Genomic DNA, 27770 nt, shown 5'->3' on the forward strand with positions numbered 1-27770 from the left:
ATAAATACACAATATGATTTTTAGTGGGGTAGCTTCTGCTTACTCATGGGCTTGAAAACACAATATTCTTGGTTTACAAGTTTCTTTACTTTACTGACGTGATTTCTTACTCATTTGCGCACCAACAAAACAATTTGCCCTTCAATTCCACTGCTGGGCAGAGCACTCAAAAAGGCTTCTGTTTCCATCAGTAAAGTGCACTCAATACCACATTCTGGAGGTAATTTCCCCAAGGATGTTATTCTCTTACTCTCCTCTTCTCGCTCTCAAACACACTCATCCAGCATCACACACACATGTGCACACACCATCTACATGCATGCATGCTTATGTTCTTTATTTATCTTTGTGCTGAGCAAACACCCCGCTGTGTCTCACTTGTTTCGTGTGTCACGATGATGAAAGGCACCTGCTGTTCTCAGCAGAAACCCTTCTCCACCCTATGTTACTGACATCCTGCCTGCATTATTCACAATTTGAGTGGTAATTCAGTCACTTCTGAGACTCTCAACATTCCTGACATGGGCTGAAGGGAAATGCAGGACAGTCGAGTGGATCCATGCCCTTACGTAACTTTTCCCAGAGAGAAAATGGGGCAATAATGTGAATGACTTTCCAGTCACTTTATGTTCACCTTGTAGAATGTGACAATTACCCCCCCTAATTATAACCCTATTTCAGACTGTATGAAATGATTTTCTGATAATTTTATTAGGCGCCCTGTAACTTAATTACTTTGTTGTGACTGAGTGCAGAAATTGCAGCACAGAATGTAGATTCACTGTGGGCTGTTTATTATTTTGTCAGGATCTGTTGTGGAAAGAAGTACAGATGTGCTTATGGAGGCACTACACAGCAGCTTACTCCTGAATCAGCACTAAATGAATGTGTTTTTAAATAGCCAGCAAAGCAATGTTTAATTTTCTGGTCATACGTAGTTGCTATTGTTGCTGGTTTGACCTTAGTTACTGTACCTATTATCTTTTGTTTTTCTGCCAGGACCACTGAAACTTAATTCCTCATCAAATTGCTTACCACATTTTCTGCCAAAGTTTGGTTCTTTCACGGGAGATATTTCTGTCTCTGATCCTCTCACTGGTTGGAAGTATGTGGGGCTCTGTTGGCAAATCCTGATCATATATATAGATAAATCAATAGATACATTATATTTTCTCGGGCCAAATTTGCAGAGCAGCAGTACACGAACAAACCAACTATAACATAGTATTTTTTATTTTCTTCTTTTTGCCAGGGTCCAGACCCTTGAATCCACCCACTTTACCGAGTTCAAGTTGACTGAAGATGAAAATGGAGTGTAACAATTTGCAGTTCTGTCTGATAACAGGCAAGTAATTTATACTATTTGCTACTATTTACTACTGCATTTTAAAAACATATATAATTTTAATTTGACTAAATTCACCTACTCTTTATTTTAAATACCATATAGTATTCAATGCCATGCAAGTAAGGATGACATTATAAGTTTATATTAGCATAATTGGACTTCAGTGTAGTTCAAAATAGGTTGCATCTGCTTAATTAATTGATTTAATGCATCACCCTGCAAGCATGCGTGACCCAAATCAATAACCCCTTTTTGCATCATAGACAGGTGCACACTGAGTTTTTACATGCTAAATACTAACATCTTCTTCTTGGATCCACCAGTGGTAACTTCTGTATTCCCTGAGGAACTTTTATCCTAAGTGATGACTTAATTGTGTTTCAGGAGCACAGTGAGGCTGAGAGGACTGGTTTTACTGGGCCAGAGAGGAGTGGACTGGCTATGCTTGGCTTTGCGAATGAACAAGAAGAGGAGCTATACGTGGAGCAGATGGAGAAAGACTCACAGAATGCCGCTAAGACAGGTGAGTAAGGTTTTTATTGTGATGTTAGCTAACTCTGTCCAGAGGAGAACGGAAACGGTGCTTCGCAACCTAACGTTTTGTGTGCATGTCCGCCCACAAGAGGTTATGTAAAAACTGCAGTTTTCTTTGGTTGTACATAATTGTGTTTGTGCTGCAGCTGCTGAGAGTTTATATTTTCTATACATCTCTGTATTGTTGCTTTAATTATGTTTTATTCATTCCATAAGAAGTGTTATTTTAATTTTTCTTTTTTTTTTTTAAAGTGGTGTTCAGTGACTATTTACTATTGGTCATTTTTAATTCCGCAGTATTCTGAGTTTTTTCTCTTTTCTGGTTAATTCTAGTGAAGCTGCACTGATGAAGGTGGTAATATATGATCAGTTTTAACAGGCTGGAAGGTAGCGCCTACAGATTTATTAATTTATGGTTTGGACGTTTGGGCTCTGGGGTGTGACATTGTTCTACCTGGATGTCGACAAAAAAAAATGTAATGCAGGAACATTTACTAAGAGTACATTTTTACCTCCCGTTTTTTAACTTTTATCCAAGTACATTTTTACACAAATATTTTTACTTCTTGAGAAAACATTTCTCTTAAGTATCGCATAACCGTCCATAGTAGCCAGCAGGAGAAGAATGTGTTATTTACATTACACACCATATTGCGTTTATACAATTGCAACTCAATGACAGTGCTCTCAAATCCAAAACTAATTTCAGTTTAAAAACTTCTCATATAGCATTCAATTATTTATTGCTTTTTGACTTTTTCTTGTGTTTTGCTGCTGTGTGTACAGTGTGTTGCATTGTGGAAAAGTATACCCACAAACCAAGTGATGTTAGTGTGATGCTGACATTGTTTTAGATATATATATATATTTATTTTTGTCATTTCTTTCCACATGAATTCACCACATACTCATACCCATACTACATATAACAAGTTAGATTAGTATGTAATTGGGGCACAGTTGAGGAGTCTACTCAGCCTGTCTTCCTGGTTTGTTTGATTGATAGCAAACAGTAAACAGATGATAAAAAGTCTGTGCATGATTTTTTTATTCTCTTCAGTTAGGATTCTAATACCTGTTCAAAAGACAGAAATAAGAAAATCAGTTTTGATGTCAGAGCCACATCTTTATAAATTCACAAAGCTGGTGTTGCAGTGAACTGGGGATTGAAACAGACTCTTTTGTCTCACACTGTGAATGCTGAGTGACAGACTGATGTAGCAACAGAGCGTGGCAAAGAAATAGTGTAAAACTAATGTTCAGAGATGTTCCTCTTCGACATTTAAATAAGGTGTCAAGGACTGAAGAGAGGTTCATCTGTCCTTCTGTCATCAGGGAGTTGAGAGTCTTCCTGGGCTAATATTAGACATCTCTCTTCACCCTGTTCTTCTGCAGTTAAATGGTGGGATCCATGCATCACTGATAGGCATGGGTCCACTTTAAAGCAATCTCATACAATATAGTGATCCCTTGCAAATCAAGAGCGTTGCACAACATATAAGTGCAAAAATGATGTGATAGCGCTCAGAATTAAAAGTGCAAATAAATCAAACAGCAGCTTTAGTTGTCCTTAGTTGACATGCAGCGTACAGTGCATGGCAAGTGAGTGGTTTTTGATTTGTACTCACGCCGTACATCCATGTTGCCACTTATCGTCATAACAGCGGTGATGCATACAGCCTAATGTGTTTTTCTGTTGTGTTTGATGAGATTCTCAGCAGGCTGCAAAAGGACGCTTCCACCACCCCGACACCTACCTTCACTCACTGCTACGCTTTTTCCTCACAAAACACAAAGTACTTTCTCATTTAAATGTATGCAAAAAGAATGGCTTAAAGGCATGCACCAGCAGACACAGTTTGCCACTGGTGGAAATGCAGGTGTGGAGATGAGAGAGCAGCTAATGTGTAATTCTGTCCTCTGAGGCTTGCCTTAGGGAAGAGACAAAATCACTCTTCACTGTCAAAACATACACCTATCTATCTATTTATCTATCTATTTATCTATCTATCTATCTGATTAGCATATTCACTCAGCGTGAAGGAGACACTGTTTGTGCCCTTGATTATAGTGATACTCCGCCCTAAATCTATCAAACACGCCCCCTCGCAGGCTTTAAACTTGGCTTTGAAAAAGTTAGTAGCTTTGTCCTTCACACTGCATGGCCAGCTGTGGACCTGAATTCACATTTGCTACAATGGGTGTTTTAGTGGATATTTTCATTATGTGTGGGACTCTTGGCTTGAACACCTAGGGCCATCTAACGTGAAATAATCTTATCTGAATTGGATATCCCAATGCAGACCAGATTTAAGGATTTTAATTACTAATGGATCTATTTATCCACTGAAGCTGTGGTGTGTCCCTGCCTCTTCAGTGTATACACCAAATCCATCGTCTTCTCCTGTCGCCATAACATTCCAAGGAGCACGGCGATGGATGCTCAAAACATTAGCAGGTTAATTTCCTTTGCAGCCACCGCACTAGCCATCAATATTTTGAATCGAAAGCAATGTAGGCATTTATGTGACCAAAAGGCAAGCCCTTTATATGTGGGAGTGTTTTTATTGGGGGTATTTTATATTTAAAATTTCAATTTGTGTATTTTGAGTGTTAGTGGATTCCCGCCTAGTGTGAGCACTTAGGCAGATGCTAACGATTGGCCGCACAGTGTGAGCGCACAAATTGTGAGCTATGGCTTTACATTGCAGACAATTTACCCATACAGTTGGAATTGGAGTTAAACAATGTTTCTAAAACGGGCTTATATTGTACAATAGCCTGTTCTGAGTAGTTATGTGACAGCATCACGGATCATATTCTCCATGAAGATCTTTTGATCTGACCGCAGACACGCATCACTCCACCACAGTGAGCCTGACGGATAGCGGGGTTGGTGATAAACGCTGGATTCATGCTGGATGCGGACGCACCTCAATATATTAATTGTGACGTAGCAGCTGGTCAGCGGCGATTCTCCCTCTCTGCTCTGTCCTTGTCTCTCTGTCTCTGCTTGTCTGTGTGTCTCAGGCTGTGTGTATGTGCCTGTGTGTCTGTGAGTGTGTGTCTGCTTTCTCTTTCATTCTGTGTTTAGACACAACTGAAAATTATTGTGATAGCATCTGGTGTATATTCTATCATTTATCATGACCAAATCATGTTAATCATATCTAATATATCCCTTATTTAATTCATAATAGAGTGTTTAGTGTGTTTTGCTGCCACATTTGCTTGCGAAAAATGTAGACTAGATGCCACAACTATCGCTGCAGATCGTCAGCCTGCCGCCTGCCTCGGCGCGTTTTGTGTGAACAATCTGACTGCTCAAATTGGCACACTTTCCAGCCATTTTGCATCTACTTTGAACCTAGTTACAGTGAGTCCTTCTTTGCCTCTGCCAGCTTACCTCTGATTGATCCCTCTTTTCAATAGACGCTTAGCCTTTCTTAATTTGAAAATATTTAATTTGAAGTGTTAATTGTTGTTTAAATGTCTATTATTATATGGCTATTAAAACACATGTGTGGTAGTTGATATTCCTGAAATTCTGGAACATTAACTGTGATATTGGCTGTCAGAAGAAAGGATCGTGGATCTGGATTGGATCCATCCCTCACTCCTTCAAGCTCCAACCTCTTGTCCAAATGTGGGCAGTTCTGCCTCCCAAAAACCAAGACGGTGATGGTCTAAATCACAAATTTAAGGCTTAAGTCCAAAAACCAGTGGGCTCCATTACTTTATACAATCTAAAAAATGTGTCTTACCAACAGTCTGAACCTCCCATATATTCAAATTACTGTGACTTTAGACAATTAATGCAGCAAATCCTAAAGTTGAGAAGCTGGGACAAATAAGTTTGGGTAGTTCTGCAAAACAAACTTTTTTGCCATTCAAATAGTTCCTGCATAATACTCTGAACCATTTAATTGATTAAATGACTTATTGTTTCAGCACTTTAGATGGAAGTTGTGCATTTATTTTGACAAATATATGAGTGTTTAAGCATATCTGTACAGTGGAGAAGGTTTTGTTCACACGCTTCATTGTTTAAATCTGAAAGTGTGACTCCATGACCTGAGTGCTGCATAACAAACCAGTCTATTAAACAGGAAAGTGTTTGAATAATGTTAGAATGAGCATGAAATATGCTATTATATTTCAAATGCTGTAGTAATTGTTTCACCGCAGATATTTAAAGCTGTGTGACTGTGGTGTGAATGCTGCTGATTTGGTTTGTCAGCATGAGAGAGAATATCACAGCAGCCAGAAGACGCTGCTTGGTGTACAGGGGCTCGAGTCACTGAGTTGTTTCAGTGTTGTTCAGTTCTCCTGACTCCTCATCAATGCTCACAAACTCCCTCATGAAGAAATTGGCATGCAGCGTGGGTGTTATTACTGCCTGTTGAAAGCATGTGCTTCAATCTCTCTTTGAGTTCGGCAGTTGGAGCATGCTACGGCCCAGCAGCACACACATTCATCATGACAAAGATGGGGAAAAAAGTGGAAAATAACCAGAATTATCCTTGAATACCTAACAGCAATGCCTAAGTGCAAAGTTTCTGAGCAGAGATGGGGCATGAAATTCCTGAATATTTATGACAAGGGGAGCAGGTGGAGGAGGATATGTGACATTTTTGTGACACTAACTTAAAGCTGAAATCTGTAATTTTATAGATATATATATATATATATCATGCCACAATTATGTCAATCTTTGTGCAGTGCGATGAAGCAGTAAAAACAGTGAATTTACCGCAGTTGGAGATGCTCTTCCTGCTGGTGCAATCAGGTTTGTCAGGTCCCAGCTTTCTGGCTGACATTATCTCTGCTGTCTGACCTCATCACTTCAATATGGTCTAAATATTACAGTTCACATTACCTAGCTGGTCACTCAAAGCAATGATTTATTAAAAGATTGACTTGAACACATGCAACGAATGCTAATAAAAATGTTGATGAATTCTTATAATATATAACTGTGCTAAATACAGAGCACACATTGGTTTAATAGAAGCACGTACAATACTGCACAATACACATAGTTAACATCTTGTTATGACAATGAGTGTGCAAGTGCAGTTTTTGTCATAACAAGATGTTAAGTATGTGTATTGTGTTCTGCATCTGTAGAAAAAAAACACGAAGGCAACATATTAAAAGAAGATGGATAGTTTAATTTGTAAGTAGTAAACACCCAGTCCAATTCAATATGCTCTGATTTTTCTGCTACAGCAATTATATACAGTAGTTTATGATCAGTGGTGGGTCATAACCATGGATGTATAAAGAGAACTTGATACAAAGGTGGAGGCAGGACCCCGTTCATTCCTTTGAAAGGTGCTAAAGGGCACACAGCCAAAAAAGTCTTACTTCCACATATAAAATTACCCAGATCATTGGCACTGCTTCTGCACAAGAGACCCAGAGAGTAGCACAAGAGACTTCAGCTATTTACAGTTTAGTGCTGCGCTAACTTGAATGGCAATCAAATCCTCATAGTGTGATGCTTAAAAAAATGTATTCACGGATTTTTAAACATTCATGTGGTATTAACAACCTTATAAATAGAAAGTTTGTGGTAGCTCTGAGTTATGTGTTTTCAGAAATGGTGCAGACCACGGACTCAAATTTTTTGGAGGATTAAAAAAAATAATTTATTGTAATTCAGTTGTAAAGAGTTCTTTATTATTTATAATCTGTCTGATGAAAATGTTGATACTCCCAATGGCCTGATCCTTTTCCTCTGACATTATACCTTTGCATTATCGGCACTATCTGACTTGCTCGCTAGCTTGCTCAATTGTTGTCTCGGTCGCCTCTAGACGGCGACAGTAGCATCTATGTTGTCGTTGATAAGCAATAGTGCTGGCATGACCTAACCACTTTAGTGCTTAGCATGTTGTATACATGGCTTCCAGTGTCGTAACTACGAGCTTACGAGTTACATTTGAATGCAGCAATACACACTACTCGAGTAGTTATTTTTATGTGTACTTTTGATTCTGCTTATGTCAATATAAGCGTATCATATAAATTTAAAGCACTGTTTTTGTTTTCTCTACCCATCACTGCTTTTAATACTGTGATTATGACTGCGTTAACAAATGTTAGCTAGATACTACTTTGTAACTGTCATAACTGAGTCAATTAACTGACTTTAAGACTCTTCGGCATTAGGAAAAGCAGAGAAAAGTACTATCAAGCTAAAGTTGCCAGCATTAGCTAATATAACTAGCATAAGCTTAAGTCTTTGAAACCAGGCTGAGGGGAAATGTCACAGATTAGTGAACAACGCTTGATGTATGCTAAGAATAGGAATCAGAGCCAGTGCTCATTCCATGCATGATTATTATATATGTAATATAGCATCAAACAAGCTTGTGTGGGTTCTTTCCAAACTTGTGTTTTTTTCTCATATATCAGGCAGCAGTGGAAGAGATTTCAGTCTCCCAGCACACATTTATCCTTCCTCAACCTACTTTAATGCTGCTGTCAAATCATTCTTGGCCCAAATCAGTATGTTGAAACACAAAACTCTACTATCTCTCAGCTGACTAGTTACCCGACAATTTGAAAAGCTGAAAAGATTTCTCTCTCTCTGAGTTCCTCTCAGGGGTAGAGTCAAAAGGGCAGCGGTAGTTCAGTGAGATTGTATTAAAAGTGGAACTTTTACAATGGTCTCATCTGTATGTAGCCATGTATCATTTGTTCACACCTATTGCAATTGAATCGCGCTGCTAAAGTGACTCTCTGTGGTGCCTTGTTGCAGTCGCACTCCCCCATCTGACTTGCAGAGAATGAGCAACGTTATTGCCTGGCCTAGTTCCTCCAGAGGCATGCTAATGGAACTATTTGGCAGCTTGCCTCCGGAGGCAGGAGGGATGGACTTGTTTCACTTGATGTCAGTGTGGGGATCTGGAGGAGAGAAGAGAATTACAGGTTGGCATTGCTTCAATTGGCAGGAAGGGAGCAAAAGACAAGACACCATGCAATGTTTCGATCACTAGACAGAGAGTCGAGCGCAGATTATTTTGGGGATTGTTTCAGTTCAATTATTTTTGGTGGCTTAAGGTTATACTGCCATACAGGACCTGTTAAGTCCATTCCCCTTGACCTGAAAGACATAAACAGCTCAATTTAGATGGAACTCGGCCATCTGTTACAGGTGAGCCAGGAGTGTGTATTTTGTCCCATCCCGACATAGAAACACTGCTGATTTGTACAGTAATTAAAACATTGAGCGCTAATGGCTCCCACATATGGCGCTGGCTTGTTGTTAGTGCCACTTGGTGTCTTTTGTGGAACAAACAGCTGTGGGTGCTGATTACCAGGAATGGCACTGAATTGCGTCGCCAGGACTTTTTTATTCTTTGTTTTCCCCCTTGCATTGCTGTCACCTTACTACTTGACTGTCACCATGTTGCCCTGTGGAGTATTTTTCCACCAGCTACTTGTCATTTCTGTCTTAATTTCAATAATGTCAAATGCACAGAATTTGCAATGCCCTCAAGATTATGATGTCCTAAATGAGCCAAGACTAATGCCCGTTCATAAGACTATTGCCGGACACAAGGGTATTATGTTGAGACTCGCATGACTATGACTGGCTGTGACAGCCATGATGTGAATATTAATACGTTACCTGTCTGTCTCCCCTACAGCACTGGTACTGTGTCTGACTTCAGCTGCATATATTTTCATTTAAAGTTGCCTCCTGGATGTGTGTTTCCAAGTACTATTCTCAATGGTACAAGCTTGTAATGACATTATAATCTCTGAGAATACTGGTAGAGCTCCAATAGCTCTCCTCCTCGGCGTGTCCCAGGGCTGCAAGCATGAGACCAGAGTGAGCTGCGCGCTGATGCTCGGCAGTCCTAGATGCCTGCAGCTCAACCATCTATCAGCTCAGCTTAGGTGGTTTCAACTGGTCAGCACCGTCGCGCAGGCACAGGCTGACACGAACTGCCCTGACGGGATATTCAGGGACATATTACTCTTGTACATGTGAAGTTTTATTACCCAAAAGGAAGCATTGTCCTGAAATGGCTTGAAATTCCTCACGGCGAATGCTCGAACATTGCAATATCTGTTGGTACACTTGTGAGTACGGTTGTGAAATGACTGCAGAGCTGCTCGTGATTGTGGTCCCCCCTTTTTTGAAGAGGGTTAATGCAATTTGTGTGAGCCACTGAGTGACGTAGTATCATATCATCAAAGTAGACATTTCCTTTTAATGGTTTTGACAATCAGCCCTAACTCTGACTGTCAATGCGCCGGAGTAAAAATGCCAAGTTCATTACTAACAGCTGCCACAGCCTGAAGAAAACTAAGCCTTGATATCAGAGGGAGCCAAGATAAGAGCAGAGGATTACTAGCCTGCCGACATGCTGAAGAGAATCAGACGGCCCAGTGAAGCTGTCTGTGGCATCAAAGGTCGTCCTTATTAAAGATTATTATAAAAAGGCTCGAAGATACTGTCAGATGAGTGGATTACTGTGAAAAAATAGTCAAAAAAATGGCAAACAGGAGGCAGGAAGGTGCGGCGAGGTCATGTTGGCTGGCTGATCAACTAACCAGCAAGGAGAGGGTTTCATCTCGGGTGCACACAATGCTTCTGTCAAAGGTGCCCCAAAGGTGCTCCTAAGTATATTTGTCACCGATGATTAGGAATCGCGGGGATATGGAGCAGGGTTTATGAATGCCAATACTGACTGCTTAAGGTGCTTCATCACTGTTTACTTAGAATCCAATTTATCATCGACCTGCAATAGGAAAGTCAGCAAAATTGTCCACTTACACAGAAAGTGCTGCATCAGAGAAAGTTTAATGGCTGCACTAATGCCTGAAGCCAGAAAATGTCTCTATCACTGAGCATTGATCAAGACAGACTAAATATAGAAAGCTACATTGTAGCGTTAGTAACTTTGCTTGAATCTAAGGCTTCTTCCACAACTCACAAAGAGATATATTATTCCTTTGTGAGTTCTGAAATTCATCTTGGCATTTGCAGGATTTTCATAAAGATCTGGCAGGTTTTTATCTGATATCTTCCAGTTGGAAGATTTCCTGCAGGTGAGTGAAAAGAAGAACAGAGACCAAAGTTAATCCGTTATGATGTTAACCGTTTGAACAAACCATTGATTCAAATCAAAAACCTCACAATATTTTCCACTCTCCGTCCTCGGGATGCTTCTAAAATGCAAAAGAGGGTTGGAGGAGTGTTGCATGGCGGCTTTGTAGAGATTATCTTTGCTGTAAAAGGTGATAGAGGATACCCCCCCCCACCCCCCTTCCTGTATGCTGCTGTGCTGCGGCTACAAATTGGAGCCTCTGTAATGGGATGCAGAACAGTGACAAATGGCTTCTTTTACAGTATATACGCGCATCCCTCTGACTTTGCCTCTGCCCTTGACATTTACTGTTGGAGACCAATGTTCAGTACAGTTTGACTTATAATGGCAGGGTGTTAAAACACTTAGGCTATTCTTTTTTCCCTGGACGTCAAGCTAAACATCTTGATCAGGAGTGTGCTGACACTCTGCAACTGAGTCTCGCAGGCAACTTGCTCATTCTTGACTGACATGGCTGCCTGTCTCTGTCACAGCCTCTCTCACTCATTAGCTATACTGAACATGTGTCTGCCAGTGTAATCATTTGATTATGATCAAATGTGTTATTTACACCTTGTATTAACATGCACCGTGGATCTGGATTTATCTGGATCTGATCACAGGCTAATCTTTGCATTTAAATCTGATATTAATAAGTTTTCTTGTTATCTCGCTTCTGCCTGCATTGGATCTATATCTCGATATGGAAATTAGAACCTGTCAACAACATACAAATGTGGCAGGAAGAGGCCAAATTTGATGACATTTCAACGATAGAAATCTCATCATTTTGTTTCATGCAAGCAATGAGACACTTTATGGTAAAAGTAATGCAATCTGTCAGATGGATTTTCAAATTTGATGACATAGTATAAGGATCCCCAGCTTTCTTTTTCAGGGGGACACTTTTCAAAATGACAGGAGAACAGGAGCCAGCTAATAAACTAAGATTAATATTTATCAGTATTTGTAAAATAAATGAATTGCCTGTTTTCAACATTCCAACATTTTCTGTCTGTACTTAACTTTGCAGAGAGGCAAATCTAGTCGCAGCCTTAAAATGAGGGGGCGTTTTTAGGATTTGAGGAGATTTGGGGACTAGCTCAGACCTCTGTTTGGGGGTCCAGGGGATCTGGAACTTTATTTTAGTGCTTTTTATGCAATCTGGCACCTTATTTACATTTGAAGTGCAAAAAAAAAAAAAAAATTTCCAGTTCATTTTCATTCTGATTTAGAAAATGGTCCGATTTGGCCCACGAGTCGTAAGGTGTAAATGTATTCTGGATCTGAATGAAGACCTTGTAGATTATTAACAACATTTTACATTGTTTTCATTTATAGGTCTCAATTGTATTTTGCAGTTATGGAATACATAACCCAATTACATGAATTCCTCTGTGGTGTGCTAATGTGCAGGATATCATATGAACGGCTGTATGAGGATATGTTGTGTCTGTATAGAGTATAGACCTTTTTACACCTGGTAATAACATGCATCTTAAGTGGTCGGATCACCGTTGAACAGCTCTAAATACCAAAGCAACCCTAATGTGTCTTGATATCTGATGTCTAAGAAGCCATGTGGAGTGGACTGAGCTGCGTATGGTCACATTCTTTCAGTAATTTGTCCTGTGCCACGTTGAAGGGCTGCTTAACCAGCTGACATCCCTCCTCCATCCGACTCCCTGCTGTTTAGGCAAACTTTCTGTTGCCGTGATGTTAACATTGAGCCCCGTTGTTTGTGTATGTGAGTGTGTTGGCAGACGGACTTTCACCAACTGTCTTTGGCATGGAGCTTGCATTCCCGCACTGATCGTCTTCCATGATGGTGAATAAAGTATCGTCTGTGTGGCCATGTGGTCACTAGAGACATCACCTGTGGAGATGCATTCTAATGCCAGGTGTGAATAGACAAACGAAAAAAAATGTCCACTTGTGATTTGATCTCCCAAGACACATGGTAGCACGTGGTGTTAACAAGCTCTATTAGGGGTTTATTTAACTGGTTTGGAATTGTTAAACTATTATGCATGGCAAAATAAAAGGTATTATTATTGTTTTTTCCTTAAAAAGGAAAAGTCCTGTCTGAACAGATTATATTTACACCAAGATGAGATCTGATCACAACACAAACCAGCCAGACTGATAGCATCCTGTCTGTAATGGGATTCAACCTTGCATTAAAATGTTTTCTCTCCCTTTACAGATAAAATATTGTAGTACAGATTGCATGTTAATATGGGGTGTAAATGGGGTCAAATTCAAGCTGTGTTCTCTTTCCAAAACTGTCATGTAAGCACATACAGTATAAACTTTAACCATATCTTTTGCATTAAGATCTTAATTGGACTGAGTTAAACATGATTAATGGAGCCAATTTACTGATGACTTTGGCATATATGGTTTCTTTTATTTTGCTTTGTTGATTCTGTGCCACAAAGCCTCATCTTCCTTTTTCTTATTTTTTCCTTTATCTTGTAAGAAACCACACACCCTCCTACATCTACCTTGATTGTCAGGCAGCTGATATGAGTTTATTGCAGGGTTGGAGTTGCTTTGAACCACATTAATCCTTTAATCAAGCTATTACCTTAATTGGGATACAGTAATGCTGGCGTATACACTGTAATAAAGTAATTTTCTGCTAAAGGAGCATAGAATTGGCTCTCCCACTTGCCGCTTGCTGCACAACTGCAAGGAGGATAAGCACTTTTCGACCAACTCTCTGCAGCACTCCACAGTATTTGCACATTATTCAGCTGTTCAAATAGCCTGCTGAATGATTTTTGCGATACCCTGGAGAGGCCCTGCGGTCGGGTGTCCATGTATTCTGTACATAAAAGAGCAGCTTCTTTTAATTGTCTCTTTTCCCAGGCCAAGTTAGCTACTTGGCTGACCCAAAAGAAAGACGTGGGTTGTAGAGTCCTCGTGGCAGTGCTGATGGGGGTGGTCTCTGCATATCGTTGGCTGCTTTTATGAAAAATAAAAGATTTTGTCACATTTGTGGCGGTTGAAAGGTCCACATGCTGCAACACTAAATTTGACCAGAAAGCTTGTAACAAAAAGCAACAGGAAAATCTACCATGTTGCATTAATATACAGTGGAAGTTTGTTTTTAACAAACCAATGAGAAGGTTAATGATCGCTCAATTTCATAAATATAAAATCTATACACCCTGTTATTAACATCAGATCAGGGTTGCAAACAAGAGCAACCAACGCAGTCGATGACTTGCTTCCATTATTTACATCCTACAGTGGAATTTTTATTAATTTAATTCATAAGATATATTTAATATATTTTACTAATGACGAGGATCTCCTTCATTCCTTCTATCCAACAGCTGACGCACACAGTGGATTATAGGATACTGAGGCCTGCACAAGATAACACCACTTCTGTCCCCACGGCTGACTTGTTTCGACAGAGTGGTATATTGTCAGTGCAGAGTGTTTATTAACCCTAACACAGCCAAATGTGAAATCAGACAAAACATCTTGAATTGTCTGATGAAGTAAAGTCATAAACATGAGAATCTCTTATTGTTACTATCTGTCACATATGACATGAATGTGGCATCCAGTGTCTCACACAGGTCTAAAATCTGCTTGTGATGGTAGCTTGTGAACAGAGTTGGCAATATCTGATGTCACAGAAATGGTCTATTTCCTGTAAAAACAAATACATTTGGATTTAATTAATACTTCTCTGTCTCTGACTTTTTGTTTAAACCGACATGGTAAATAAGTAGGCCAGATAATATTACAAAAAATGCTGTGAAATGCCAAAGGCTGTTTCTAATAAATATAGTGTATGGGCAGAGTTTGAAATAATACCATATTGGGTTAAAAATTGGGGGAATTGAAACGCCACAAGAAAAACAGGGAGAGGGCCAGGAAAATCAAAACAGTTGCCAAGCATGAGATCTATATTTTAATCATTTATGATATCCAAAGGCATGACCCGCCCTGCACTCCCTGATTAGCTGCACTCATTGCCTTGGATTGGCCAGGTTTAGGCATGACCAGAGACACTGGTCAGGGTGAAGCCTCCTGCACACTGTAAGAGTTTTGCAGTCTTATAAGTTTAGTACCAGCTACACTCTGCAACATGGGTCTTAAAAAACTTTGGGGCGGCATAAAATTTGATATATGCAGATTGTGTGATGACATCCCCTACTGAACCGCAAGTTACAACCTACGTCAATCAATACGCAAGACCAAAATGTACTTGTCGTGCATTACCCATCGACAGCGCCAACGGCCATCCTTGAACCTGTCTCACTGTGCGACGTAGGACCACCGCTTTAGAGCCACGACCAAAGATATCGTAGTGTTTCTGTGGCGATGGTTGTATGTTGTGTTGAGACAACACAAAATCGCATAATTTATACTGGGCTTAAGCCAATCAGAGGCAGAGTAAGCTAGAGTAGAGCAGATTTAGCCTTTGCCATAGAATAAGTTGAATTCATCTTTAGAATGATACAGATTTCAGCACGTTATCATACAAGCATTAAAGGGCCTAAAGGGCATCAGCAGCTAAGAGCGTGAACTTTCTTTTTGGGCTTAAATAACTCTTTAAATTGGCCACATTTCATAGCAATTGCATTAGACCAAACTATTAGACAGTGTATCCTTGTGCAAGTCTTTGAACAGCAAAGCAATCAAGCATGTGACTGTTGGACATGACCATCTCTAGCTTCATGCTTTTGCTAAGAAGTACAACAGTTCTAGTTGGACATGAATAATAGTTGCTAGTTGTTCTTTCTCTTCTCTGTTGTTCTTCAGTAATCCTTGAGATTCACTAAGTCACGTTCCCACAGTGGATTCCAGAAAGAGCAGGCCTTGAACATCTTCCTACCCTCTCTCTCTCTCTCCATCTCTATGCCTCCTTCTCTTTTCCTCCGTCTTCCCTCGGTTTGGAGAAATTTATTCCCATGGTGGCTTCTGCTGCTTCAAATGCGCTGACTTCAGCATCTGATCTGAGAACAACTCTTGTGATCAGGCAGGATTCGTACTTGTCAGGATCGCCTACTGCTTCAGAACCCCTTTCTTTCTACCCCCTCTTATTTTTATCACATCCTCTTTCTTCTCTCCCTCAGCATAATTTCCTTTTATTCTCAAGCCGCTCGCCTGCAGTCTGTTCTGTCTGCCTCTTTTTCTTTCGCCTTATTATTACTTCTGAGCTTTATAACATCAGCTTTACAACTTTTCATGACGGTCCAGTCTTATGAAAAATTATCCAGCTTGAATTTTCTCTGAGGCTATACAGAATATATGGACAAGTCATTTTACAGTGTAGAGACAATTTCTCATATTCTCACTATCTTATTGTAACGTTACATACAGACAAATAAATGATCATGTTTTGTTCTGTCAAGGGTTTGAGACCAAAGATGTTTGAACTAATCAATTTATATCACATTTCTAATAATTTCTGAGAAGCTACGACACAAATCAGAGAATTCATACAGTGGTTGAATGCAGATATTAAAAAAATGATAAATGAACCCACAGAGGATAAAGTGGAAGACATCAGGCGGTGTAACCCAGATCTATTCGTGCGTCACAGTGGCTAAGTGGTTGGACTGTCACCTTGCATCAAGAAGGACTAGTGCTTGTCGCCACAGCGCTTTCTCTGTAGAGATCACATATTCTCCATGTCGCCCTGGTTTTCCCCCAGACTCAGCAGATATGCAATTCAGGGCAACTGAGGATCCTAAATGACTTCATGGTACTTTTTGTCTTTTCACGTTGGTTTCCTCCTTTATTGCAGCACTTGCCAGAATAGTAACATGAAGAATGAAGAAATTCGTGAGCTTCAGTACACCTCAACACTATTCAGTGAACATGATGAAACCACCTTCATTTAAATGTTCTTTCACTAGCCCTGAAACAGAATACTTAACCTCTGACTTTTCCAATGTTTAGACACTCGAATGCCTACTTGCAGAAGTTGCTGGAAAGAAATAATGAGAAAAGAGGGCAGGGACAAAGGGCAGAGGTGTGGGGCTTTTATTCAACTCTATCTTCTAAGTAATATTTTTTTTCTGCTAATTTGCAGCAGTAAATGCTTTTTTAGAGAAATGTAACGTAACCTGAAATCTGCTAAGTTGCAAGCTGTAAATACAGGAGAGGGATTGGCATTTTAAGTGTTTTCCATATTTGAGTACTCAAAAAAAACTTGAGACAAACAAAGAAACAAAAAAAGCCGTAGTAATTGCTACCTTGTCAGCAATGACCATGACATAACCCACTGGTTTGTGAACTGCCATTTTTGGCTCGAGTTGGCATTTCGGCCATCGCTATCTTGGGTTTTTTAAAGCCAGAACATACTTTGGCGAGAAGCTGGAGTTGTGGAGAGGCAAGGGTTGGATCTAAAAGAGAAGGATTCAGGATTCAAAACTACATCTCTGGTGTTAAAGTCTTGTGGGTAGATGGCTCGTACTCCAGCCATCTACCCAGACCACCTCTCTACATGTGTCCACTTACTTTTGTACGTATAAACAACATTTGAATGATGTGAGCACTTAGTTCAGGAAAAGAGTGAACAAAATACACAGTCAGTGACTACAAATCTTTGAACTGAAGCGAACAAAATGATTCAAATCAGCGAAGTAATTTGTGATTTCGACCTCTACTTTGGGCAAGAATACCGACTGGAGCAATTTCAGCTCCCTGTAATCACTCCACATTTTCCTCTACTGACTCTTTCTGCTTATGTGTGGGAAAAATCTTTCATGTTCACTCCACTGGCCAGCTTTTGTATTCCCCCTCTGTGTCATTTATTTTTTTCTTATTTTATGTCCTTGTCATTCCGATAATATTTGGCAATTTCATTTTGAGAGTTTAACTGCAGAAAAGGTTAACAGGTGAAGTGTGGTGAATGCTGTCTGACATGTAATGTCACTTTGGGTTGTTTGTTTGAGTGATGGAGTGCTATCAGAACAATACTTAGATGGTTTCCATCTCAATTTAAAACATTCAAAAAAATCCGTTACTTGCCTGGGGCAAAATTCGTACAGATCTCGATACCAAAAACAGATAAGGGGAAACAAATATGCTGCCAGTATGCCAACATATACCTGCATGTAAACTGAGAGAAAGACATAAAAACAGTCAATATACCAGAATCAGATCACGATTTCATTTTGGATCTTTTAATTAGCCTGAGCTTATTGTGACTAAATCTCATTTCTCATTAATGGGTGTCTGATTAGGATGATTTTATACTTCCTTTTCTCAGCACATGAATATGACTATTAATGTAGTAAACTTTTTTCAACTCAAGTGCGAAACTGCTTGTACTCTGATCTCCCAGATGAAGGGCGGCTCTTACATTGCTGTATAGCTCTGAGAAATCAATACGGTTTTTGAGTTGTATTATTCTACTCTGTTCAAACTGAACCTCCTGCAGAGAAGAATAGCACGGGATACTTTCTAAATAGCCTTGAGCTTCAAACAATTACCAAAAGGCAGCTGCAGAATTAATTCAGCCTACAGAACTCTTATAAATTACTGCAGCAAGTTATAATTTAAATAAAGATTTTTAAAGTTTTTGGAAAACTTTAGATCATTCTCCTCTACACACATTCACTAAATCACAGCTCATCTTTTAAAGAGATAATTATGCAGTTATCTCCAATTTTTCTCTGAATCTGGCTCACAAACCAAAAACCACAGATCATGGCTGATGTTTTTACTCTGCAGTTCAAACATGCCTTCCCTCGGGTTGTTTCCTGTGACCAGACTGGGTTCATGGGAGGCCACTGCTCATTTTCCAATATCTGTTGGCTGTAGAAATACCACAGACTCCTTTTTCCCTGCGGGTGGTGTCATCTGCTTGGAAGTAGACACAATTTTTGGCTCGATGAAAGGTAATTATATATGGTGTTTTGGGTATATAATAATGGATGCACACGATAGTAAACAAACAAGTACAATACTAAAATATACAATAACATAACCAAAATAAGATTAGATTAGGCAACAAGACTAATTTGTTAGGCGTAGAAAAAAGATAATGATTTGGGTTAAGATAAGTGTGAAATGTGACATAGTCTAGATAAGTCAAGTGAGCAACGAGCACTTGACAGATTGATGTAAGTTGGAACAGTATTTAACTGTGGCTTCACGTGGGAGACAAAAAGCGGCCTCATTGGTGAAAATTTTTGTTTGTTTTAACCTGTATGTCTTCCGTCCCTCCTGCCCTTCGCTGATTTTCTCTTTATACTGCACAGTTGCTCTGAGCATGAAATATTGCCAACATATAACTACACTGGAGTTAGATAAAAGCCTTCTGCATCAGTATTAAGTGCCAAGGGGTGTGACAAAGTGTCAGTATTTGAGGACCGGGGTATTTGAAATCTCTTACTCTGAACTTTCCCTTTCTTGGCTTACACATTTGATAAAAGTGACAAAATATGGAAATTGGAGGGGTGCAACATAAAATGTACTTTCAACAGCAGTCGCATATAATACATTAATACAAACTGTATTTCACTATGCTTTTACAGCTGGAGTCTCTGTGACCCCAAAGTAAAATTATACTTGTATAATTTGGAAAAGCCAGGAGGTATCAGTCTAATTAAACAATATTAAGATTGTCTTTGAGCTTTTAGGGAAGGCCAGGGTCTCTCAGATCCAAAACACAAGATTAGAAAAAGAGGTATTGATCAATCCTAAAACTTTGTTGAACGTAATATATCCTGTTAAAAGTCCCAGTCCATTTAATTCAAATATCATGCTGCAAAGTAAAGTACATTCACGTTAATTGGATGTATTTTATGGCACAAGGCACAAGCCAAAATAATGTCATCCTCCTCCGCCCACAACTGGCAGAGTAACTGTATTCACAGTTTTTAAACATAGACTCCCTCTTTAGTCTGGACGTGCTCCAGAAACAAAACTGCATGAATGGGAAAGAGATTTTGTGGATGCACATGATGTTTCAGGTTTTATGCCCAAATGAGCTTGTTTTACATAACAGCCTTTAGTTCTGCACTTGTAATGCACACTCATCATTTTTAAAATGCTCAGTGAGTGCTCTCTCTCAGTCACCTTCACCATCATTTCCTATTTAGTCTCTACAGTTTTATTAACGGGGACCAGACTGCAATGTTATTGCTGCTTTGTCTTCTGTCCAACTCTGTTACTCTACACTTTATTGTACATTTACACAAGTCAAAGTACAAGTACAAGCTATAACTCATGATCATTTTCATATACAATTAACTCCTCACTATTACAATGTAATTAAAATCTTTACAATCATAAACATTCTTGTGTGGCAGCTGGTTTCAATCAAGAATCAAACTGTGCAATCACACAAATATCAGTTTTAAATAAAAAGAAAGTATTCGTAGCCATTTTAACAACAGAAAAACTGAAGAGGTTTTCTTTTAAACACTGTCCCCTGTGGGTTTTACTTTCACCATGGTGCTCCGTTGCTACCCAACCCTTTTTTCACTCCTGGTTATACTCTAATTTTATGGGTTAGAGACTCAGTGTGATGACATTTTGAGAGCATGTAGCTTCCTCAAATTGATGCACAGTGTTTCCTAATTACACAGGATGTAAGGGCAGAGAAGGACACGGGTAGGGATCATTTATAGAAATTAAAAATGATAGCTTATCAGGTAGAAAAAGACACATTTAAGTTTGATAGGTAAAGGTTAGAATGAGCTTACCATTAAATTTGTAATCCCTAATGTTAAAAAAAAGTTTTCATATCATTTATAGGCGGTGTGTTTTTAGCAATCAATTTGTAATTAACTCTCTATGGCTGTAGTGCCTTTCAGTGTTAGTGGTGGAGTCCACCGTTATCAGGATGAAAATTGCCAACCTACACACGAAGGAAACGATCCATGCAGTCCAGCATTGCTGTTTTTAATTTGACCTCACTAACATCAGCCTTGCTGTTTAGTGTTCACTCTGCTACAGCCGTGTCAAAGCTCTATTAAATGCAAACTGAACATTTCCTACTGTTGCTGCTTCACATTAAAAAAGTTGAGCTGACCAAGTGGCTTTTTTTCGTGGTTGGCTAATTAGTAACCTTGTAAGCCATTGTATCTTTGAAAAATACCGTGTTTTTGTAATGTTGATTTTGGGTTGAACTGTCTGTGTTCTTAATATCAAATCTATATATCATATTTGAAATAGAGGTCATATTAATGTTATTTGCAAAAATCTTTATTGCCAAAGCATTTTTGCAGACACATTCATTCTTACTAATTTGAGGGGACTAAGTAATAAAAGATGAAGTGCTCATAAAAAAGAGACAGTTCAATGTCTACTATTCCAAACTAGGTAAGCTCCATCCACAGATGAAGATCATGTAATATGACTGAAAGCTTTGGAATTGCAACTGTGGTAAATATCCCTTGTGGTGAGGTGTTTTTTTCTCAGTTTTGAATTATCGCGGCTAGAGAACGGGGGAGTTGTTGTTAAGATTAGGGAAGGATCATACTGTTGGTTGAATGTTAAAAATGTCAACGCTTACTTATTTATGAGACTAATGTTTAACTAAAGCGAAACAACTGAAGCTGCAGCATCGCCCTCATTTCCCAGACTGTTCCTTTAAGACCTCTCTTAAGGACTATTTGTCTGGCTGCTGTTTCACCTGTGGGTTCTTATCTTTGCATCTTGTGTTTTCTTCTGCTATTGCCTACAGCTGTCCCCTCATTTGTAACTCGCCAGCCTTGAATAAGAAATAGAGATTACACGCTGCTGATTAATGAAACAATGGAGAACATTTCTTACACAACGCGAGATAGTTCTGCATTGTTCTCTTTTCCCAATAAACCACAAAGACATGTTCAAAGCACAAAAGGCTGTCAAAGGGGGGGGGGCAGCAACTGTATTTCCTCCCCACAGGCTGTTTAATACAATGTGTAATGGAAGATCAGAGTCTCTGGCCTACCGGGGGATTACTGCAACCTCTGGCTGAACCACACACAAACACATGCATCCGAAATCTTGTCATTTATAAACGACCGGATCCATGTTGTGCTCGGATGCAACATATCACATATGCATGAACATGCCCTTGTATTATTTAAATGCTAAATATGACAAAGATAGATTTAAGAGCTTTAAAATGACATTTCACCCCCAGATTAAATATACATATTTTCCCTATGTATTAATCTAGATTGTTTTAGTTTGAGTTGCTGAGATATCGGCTGTAGAGATGTTTGCCTTCTCTCAAATATAATGGAACTAGATGGCACTTGGCTTGTGGTGCTCAAAAAAAAAAAAAAACTGTCAAAAAACTCAACAGCAATGTCTCTTTCCAGAAATCATGAACCTGCTACTCAAGATAATCCACAGACATGGTGGCAACAGATCTACACCAGTCAAGCTTATCACCACGCAAAAGAAATCGTGCATCTGCTTAAGGACGAGAAGCTTGTGCTCGTGACACCAATTGATGTAAACATTAATGGCAATGCAAAGACATGAATAGACACGAATATGCGCAGAGTGACGTGAATTATACAATGCAGATGATGCAAAGATGCAATATTTGTCCTGTTTGCATAACCGTGCAAGTTAAAGTTTTTAACTTGCACAAAAAAAATTGCGCGACACTGTGTTGCAAAAACAGGTTTGAGATCGAGTTGAGATTCTCCATTGTTACTAAGAATAGGAACAAACAATGTTGCTGTATGTGGGCACCTGGAGCTCTGCCCTATGGAGACAGAACAAAAAAGGAGATGGCTCTGAGATTAGTAAGCAGTGCCATACATTACTACACCGTAGGCCCTGAAAACATGTATTTTGGACTTTTGTCAGCTTTTTTGTTAAGCTGTTTCTTAGCAGAAGGTCTGAGTAATTTAAGCTACTCTTTTATTGTGGAAAGTAAACAATGGAAGGAGAGAAAAATAATAGTCTTGTTGTATTAGTTTACGCTGGTTCAAAGCATAGAGCCCCTGTTTTTTTACCACAATAACCTCAATTACTTCCAGCTATTTGTTGTACTTTACTACAAACCAAGTCAGCAGTCAGCTGCCTTTCTTTGCTAAGATGCAAAACCGCAAGCCCAGATGTTAATTGTAAATATTTGCCAGTTGCCAGTTGCCAAAGATACAGTATCGACTAGTATTTTATTATTTCTTTCAAGTGACCCAGAGTCTGATTTTGATTGTTTTTTTGGGTGTATTCTTGCAGTCATACCATTTTTTTTATACACCAAACGCCAAGTAATTTCCACGAGTGAAAGAAAAAAGAGGTCTCTTTAATTGATTTTTTTTCATTTATTAAAATCTAAGCAGAGCTGTATCTTCTCTTTTAATCTGCCTCGGGTTCTCTTGACAACATTAACCCTCGATTAAACGTTAACACGACCTCAAAAAAGCCAGGAGGATTTGAAAAAGATTGATTTCATTATGTGTGTTTTTGAGCTTAAGTTTACTTTAACACATCAAAAGAAAGTTATTCTAAACGTTTCCTTGATTTGATCAACTTCCCCATTTTATAAACCACTTCACGATACATTTGTATGCAAGTTTAGAGACATTTTTAAATAGTTAATTGGCATTAGGATGTTAGTTTGATACACAAACAGTTATGGTGTAGATCCACACACTGTGAGGAAAAGTTTGCATACAGTGGAAATCATTGAGAGGAAAATATTGTTTTTTCTCAACTCAGTTTGAAGGACTACATGATTTATGTAAAGCAGCAATCACCGTGCATTGGAGAGTGCCAAATCCTCGACCCGGTTTGGATGTGACCTTTCATACTAATTTAGAGCGATTCATTATAGAAAAGAAAAAAAAAAAAGACTTGCATCTAAACAAGACAGACTCTGATTTCCATATGCAACACTTAACCATTTATCATTTAATTGAGATCAGAGTATTCCTCGTCGGTGGAAATTAATAAAGGCTCTCAGGAAGCTCGGCAAAGTCAAGAGAATTCCTTTGCATAATCAAATATGCTAATTAGAAGAAAAGTGGAATTAATCTGCAGCTGTAGACCAAGACCTAGATTAGTGCAGCAGAACAATAGGGTGCGAGATGCCAGGGTGTGCCATTGTGTGGTTCTTGCTTATTGACACGAGCCACTTTTGTTCTTTATGCAAATGTTTGCATCTGAAGCTGGAGTGCACAGACCTGTGTTTGAATTCTGTTTTTTGTAAACATGTGTCTATAGCAGGTCAGGGTGATTACAACCTAAGAAAGAACAGGGCTGTGTTTATCGTTCCTAAAGAGCAGACATAAAATAACTTTATTTTACTAAATAATAATAATATAATACTTAATAATAATAATATTAATAATAATAACTTTATTTAAATAGCACCTTTAAAAACAGAGTTTACAAAGTGCTTTGACAAGCAAAGCAAAAGAAGAAACAGCAGAAACAGGATACTCAGAAGGCAACACAACACCAGAAAGCCAAACAATCCTACTGAACACAGGGGAGACAAAACTAGGGTAGAGTTAAGCTAAAATTAACACAAGAAGACAAATAATGCAAGATGCAGGATGCAAAATCAAACTCTGATCACTTGCCCAGCTCCTCATGTAATGGCTAGTGTGCAGATAACATGCATTCTTAAATTAGTCAGACAAATTCACAAAGAATGGATTGCAGCTGTCAACACGGTCATACATCGCACAACACTAACAACCGCTATCTGCCCCGTCTCACGTTTCTCATGACATTGTAGCTTAAACATATCCGTTAGTTATCTAACTTTTGTGGCTGAATTTAATTTGCCCTTTTTTTGCATGTGATTGCAAATATCCATGTCACAAAGTAGGTATATAATAAATATCCCAGTCTGTCGGTGCACTGACACCAACCACCAACTTTCTGAGGAGGCTAATAATTTCACTGTAACTGCTTGTGGCTGTTAATGCTGATTTTGTGAATCAGACTGCTTTTGAAATGAGGCTCATTTGCACAAAAAGGGTCCAATTGGGCGCCAAGCGTAGTTTAAGTACGTGCAAATATCACAGAAGTAAGGGAATACACAGTTAGGGGTGCATTTCACCCTTTACACGTGTTTGACAAATACTTTTTGTCTTATTTATGTCGGTTTAGCAGCTGCAAAAGCTGCCAAATCCATTTTTAAATTTCACTTTGTAAGCTGCATTTATGTATTTTGAGTTTGTATTTTAATTATTTTAAATCCTTATGTTGTTATGTAATATTTCCCAGTACATTTTTAATTTTATTGCAGGTTTGCAACATTATATATGCAAAGCACAGTTATAGGCATTATAAAACATTGTGACTGGATAGAGCTGACTAAGATATGCCACAAAGATAAGATAAAACTTGAAAATTGTTTTACATTGTAATGATTATTGTGTTTACGCCTCTTTTCACACAGTTATGTGTTGTGTCTGTTTATCATGCATAAGCATACGAAGTACACCAACAGTGTTCAGTGCAAGGAAATACATCTCTCGGCAGAATGGCAGAAATGTTTATTTCAATTGTTTTTTGCTGTCTAATCTTGTAGAAATGCACATGGAGGAGCACAAAATCTGGACCAATAATGCATGGAACAGCGGAGAAGGTCAGTCTGCTAGGTATTTGGCCAGTTTTGTGAAATATTTTGTTAAAATGAAAACGAGGCAAGAGACCGGAGACGTTCCTTTTGTCAGTACTCAAAGAACAAACATCATTATGAGATTCAAGCTGTTTATTAATTTATTGCCATGATACTTTGTATGATAACCCAGACAGCTTAGTCCCTGGATGGCAGAAATGATTTCAGGTAACACCCAACTTTTACATGAAATTGCAAGCTGCCCTCGAGCTAGTTTCTTGTACCCCCTTTCAAATGTTTAAACTTTAATATTTGGTGTTTTTTATGATTTATACTCCTAACTAAAATATTCAGGAAAACTGCAATACACTATGTTGAGAAGTGTCAGTCAGTTCACTTTGAGTATGATTCATGATTCTAAGGGATTCTTAGATACTTGATAAATTCAGACTCAGAATACCCAAAAGTGTGGCAAGATTAGATATTTAAAATGGAAAAAATGTGGAAATGCATTTGGTTTATGTAGAAAGCTAAGAATGAAACTGAAAAGAAATACCAGCAAACGCTTTTATGAATCAGCTCTCAGACACACATACTAATACACAGTGACATTAATGCAGAGAGGTCAGATTAATAGTCATCTAAATTGCCAAAGGACACCTCTTTTTCTTCTCTAAAAGCTGTTTTCAATTCATGCCCACAGTGTCGAAGCGATCTCTGTGATGATTTCTTATCAACACGCACAAGTTCCTCGACCTCTGAATGCAGAAAATAACCGAAATACCCAAAGAGAATAATGATGATTAACTGCAGGCATTTCTGTAATTAATGAAAATTACCAGAGAATCTATAATTAATGCGGAAGAGCGAGAAAAAGTCATTGCCAACTCTTGATATGTGATTAGAAGTGAGAAAGGGGCACTTATCTGTGGATGAATGAACTTTCGGGGGGGGGGTGTATCTCGATCCTGAAATTCAGCAGCTGTTTTATTTTCATTTGGTGGCAGAGGTAAAAAAGGTATTTAACAGACAGGAATATTAAGTGAGTCCAGTTTAATCGATTTAAATACGTTAGCATATGCTTTAATGCAACAGCTGTAATTCACCAGGCTAAAGGATTAAAAACAGTACTACAGTGAGCCCATATACGCTGGTCTAAAGACTTAAAAAATCATCTCACACACAGAGGCAGGGGTCAATGGGATTTCTGAGAGCCCTTGACAAAAGAAAAACAGACTATGCATGTTTCCACTTCTTTGAGGGATGACCGGCATTGTAATGACTTGGTGATTGTGTGCGGCTCCCTCTTTTCATTTGATTCGACTCTTTCCTGTTTTTACCTTTTATCTCCCTGTCGACAGGGTCTGTTTCCACTCCACGGACGTTTGAGGAGATCCCAGCCAATCAGGTATGACGATGAAAGCTAAAATCACAGCGAGGTGAAGAGGCTGAGGCCAGCAGAAGTTTGATTGATTTCATATTGTTTCCCCTCAGAAAGAACACTCGATTGCGGGGACTAACTGTCAGGAATACAAGGTAAGAGAAAAAAAAAAAAAACGCTCTGAGGAACCAGTTCAGTAAATTAAATGGATTTACGAGGAGCAGGGAGGCCTCGCAGAATGATTTTCAATAAGACGGAGATGGATGAATATGGTGAATGGCAAACGGCTGCCGGATCCATTTGTTTTGGATCCTTTCTGTGAAATTAAATCCTCAACTGATTATGAGAGAATGGTATTACATGGATGAGGAGGCAGGAATAGAAATATGAAACAATTCCAAATGTAGAGGAGCGCAAGTGTTTTCTCTGACCCATTGGAAATAACGCTCCATGCTGATGCCACTACCCTGCGCAGAATTGGCTCTCGCTGATAGAAATCATCCAAGAAATGACTTTCATGATTGCAGCTAATGTTTGCATTCAGCTGTTTGCCAGTTTGGATATAATCTCTGCTGCTCATTTATGCGTTTCTTCGAGTCAAGATTAAATTCCTGCGAGATATCATGCACCTGCATTCTGGAGTCTTGTAACGTTGACTGGGCGTGTTTGTTTGATTTACAGAAAACACGAATTGAGTATTTAAAAGGTCGTGTAATTGCTTTCTTATCGCTAAAATCTGGTGTTATTTTGACAAAGCCGCCAATAGACTTGCAATTTTCAGACAGTGTTCTTGCTTCTTCCTCTGTGGCGGCGCTGGCAGCATCTCCGGGCTCCAAATCCTGGCCAGGAGGCCGATGTGTACATAGACGGTATTCAGTGCTAATCTGA

At 39.0% G+C, this 27770-nt stretch overlaps 1 protein-coding gene across 1 annotated transcript; it reads left to right on the forward strand.

Annotated features, from left to right (window-relative positions):
* Nucleotides 1-1461: 1461 nt before the first annotated feature.
* LOC148186068 (uncharacterized) lies at nucleotides 1462-27082 on the forward strand. The gene is made up of 5 exons (XM_088072349.1): nucleotides 1462-1467; nucleotides 1733-1871; nucleotides 25472-25528; nucleotides 26863-26909; nucleotides 26996-27082. Exons 1-5 carry the CDS (start codon nucleotides 1462-1464, stop codon nucleotides 27080-27082), a joined length of 336 nt encoding a protein of 111 aa, XP_087928475.1.
* The last annotated feature ends 688 nt before the right edge of the window (nucleotides 27083-27770 follow it).

This window comes from Plectropomus leopardus, chromosome 21 (assembly GCF_026936395.1).
Source record: "Plectropomus leopardus strain MGB_pleo_1.0 chromosome 21, ASM2693639v1, whole genome shotgun sequence".
NCBI classification, from domain to species: Eukaryota; Metazoa; Chordata; class Actinopteri; order Perciformes; family Serranidae; genus Plectropomus; species Plectropomus leopardus.

Excerpts from the sequence above, each read along its gene's own strand:
- LOC148186068 (XM_088072349.1), top strand. Across the intron at positions 25,529-26,862 it reads TGCATGGAACAGCGGAGAAG|GGTCTGTTTCCACTCCACGG; the intron begins GTCAGTCTGCTA and ends CCCTGTCGACAG. Across the intron at positions 26,910-26,995 it reads AGGAGATCCCAGCCAATCAG|AAAGAACACTCGATTGCGGG; the intron begins GTATGACGATGA and ends GTTTCCCCTCAG.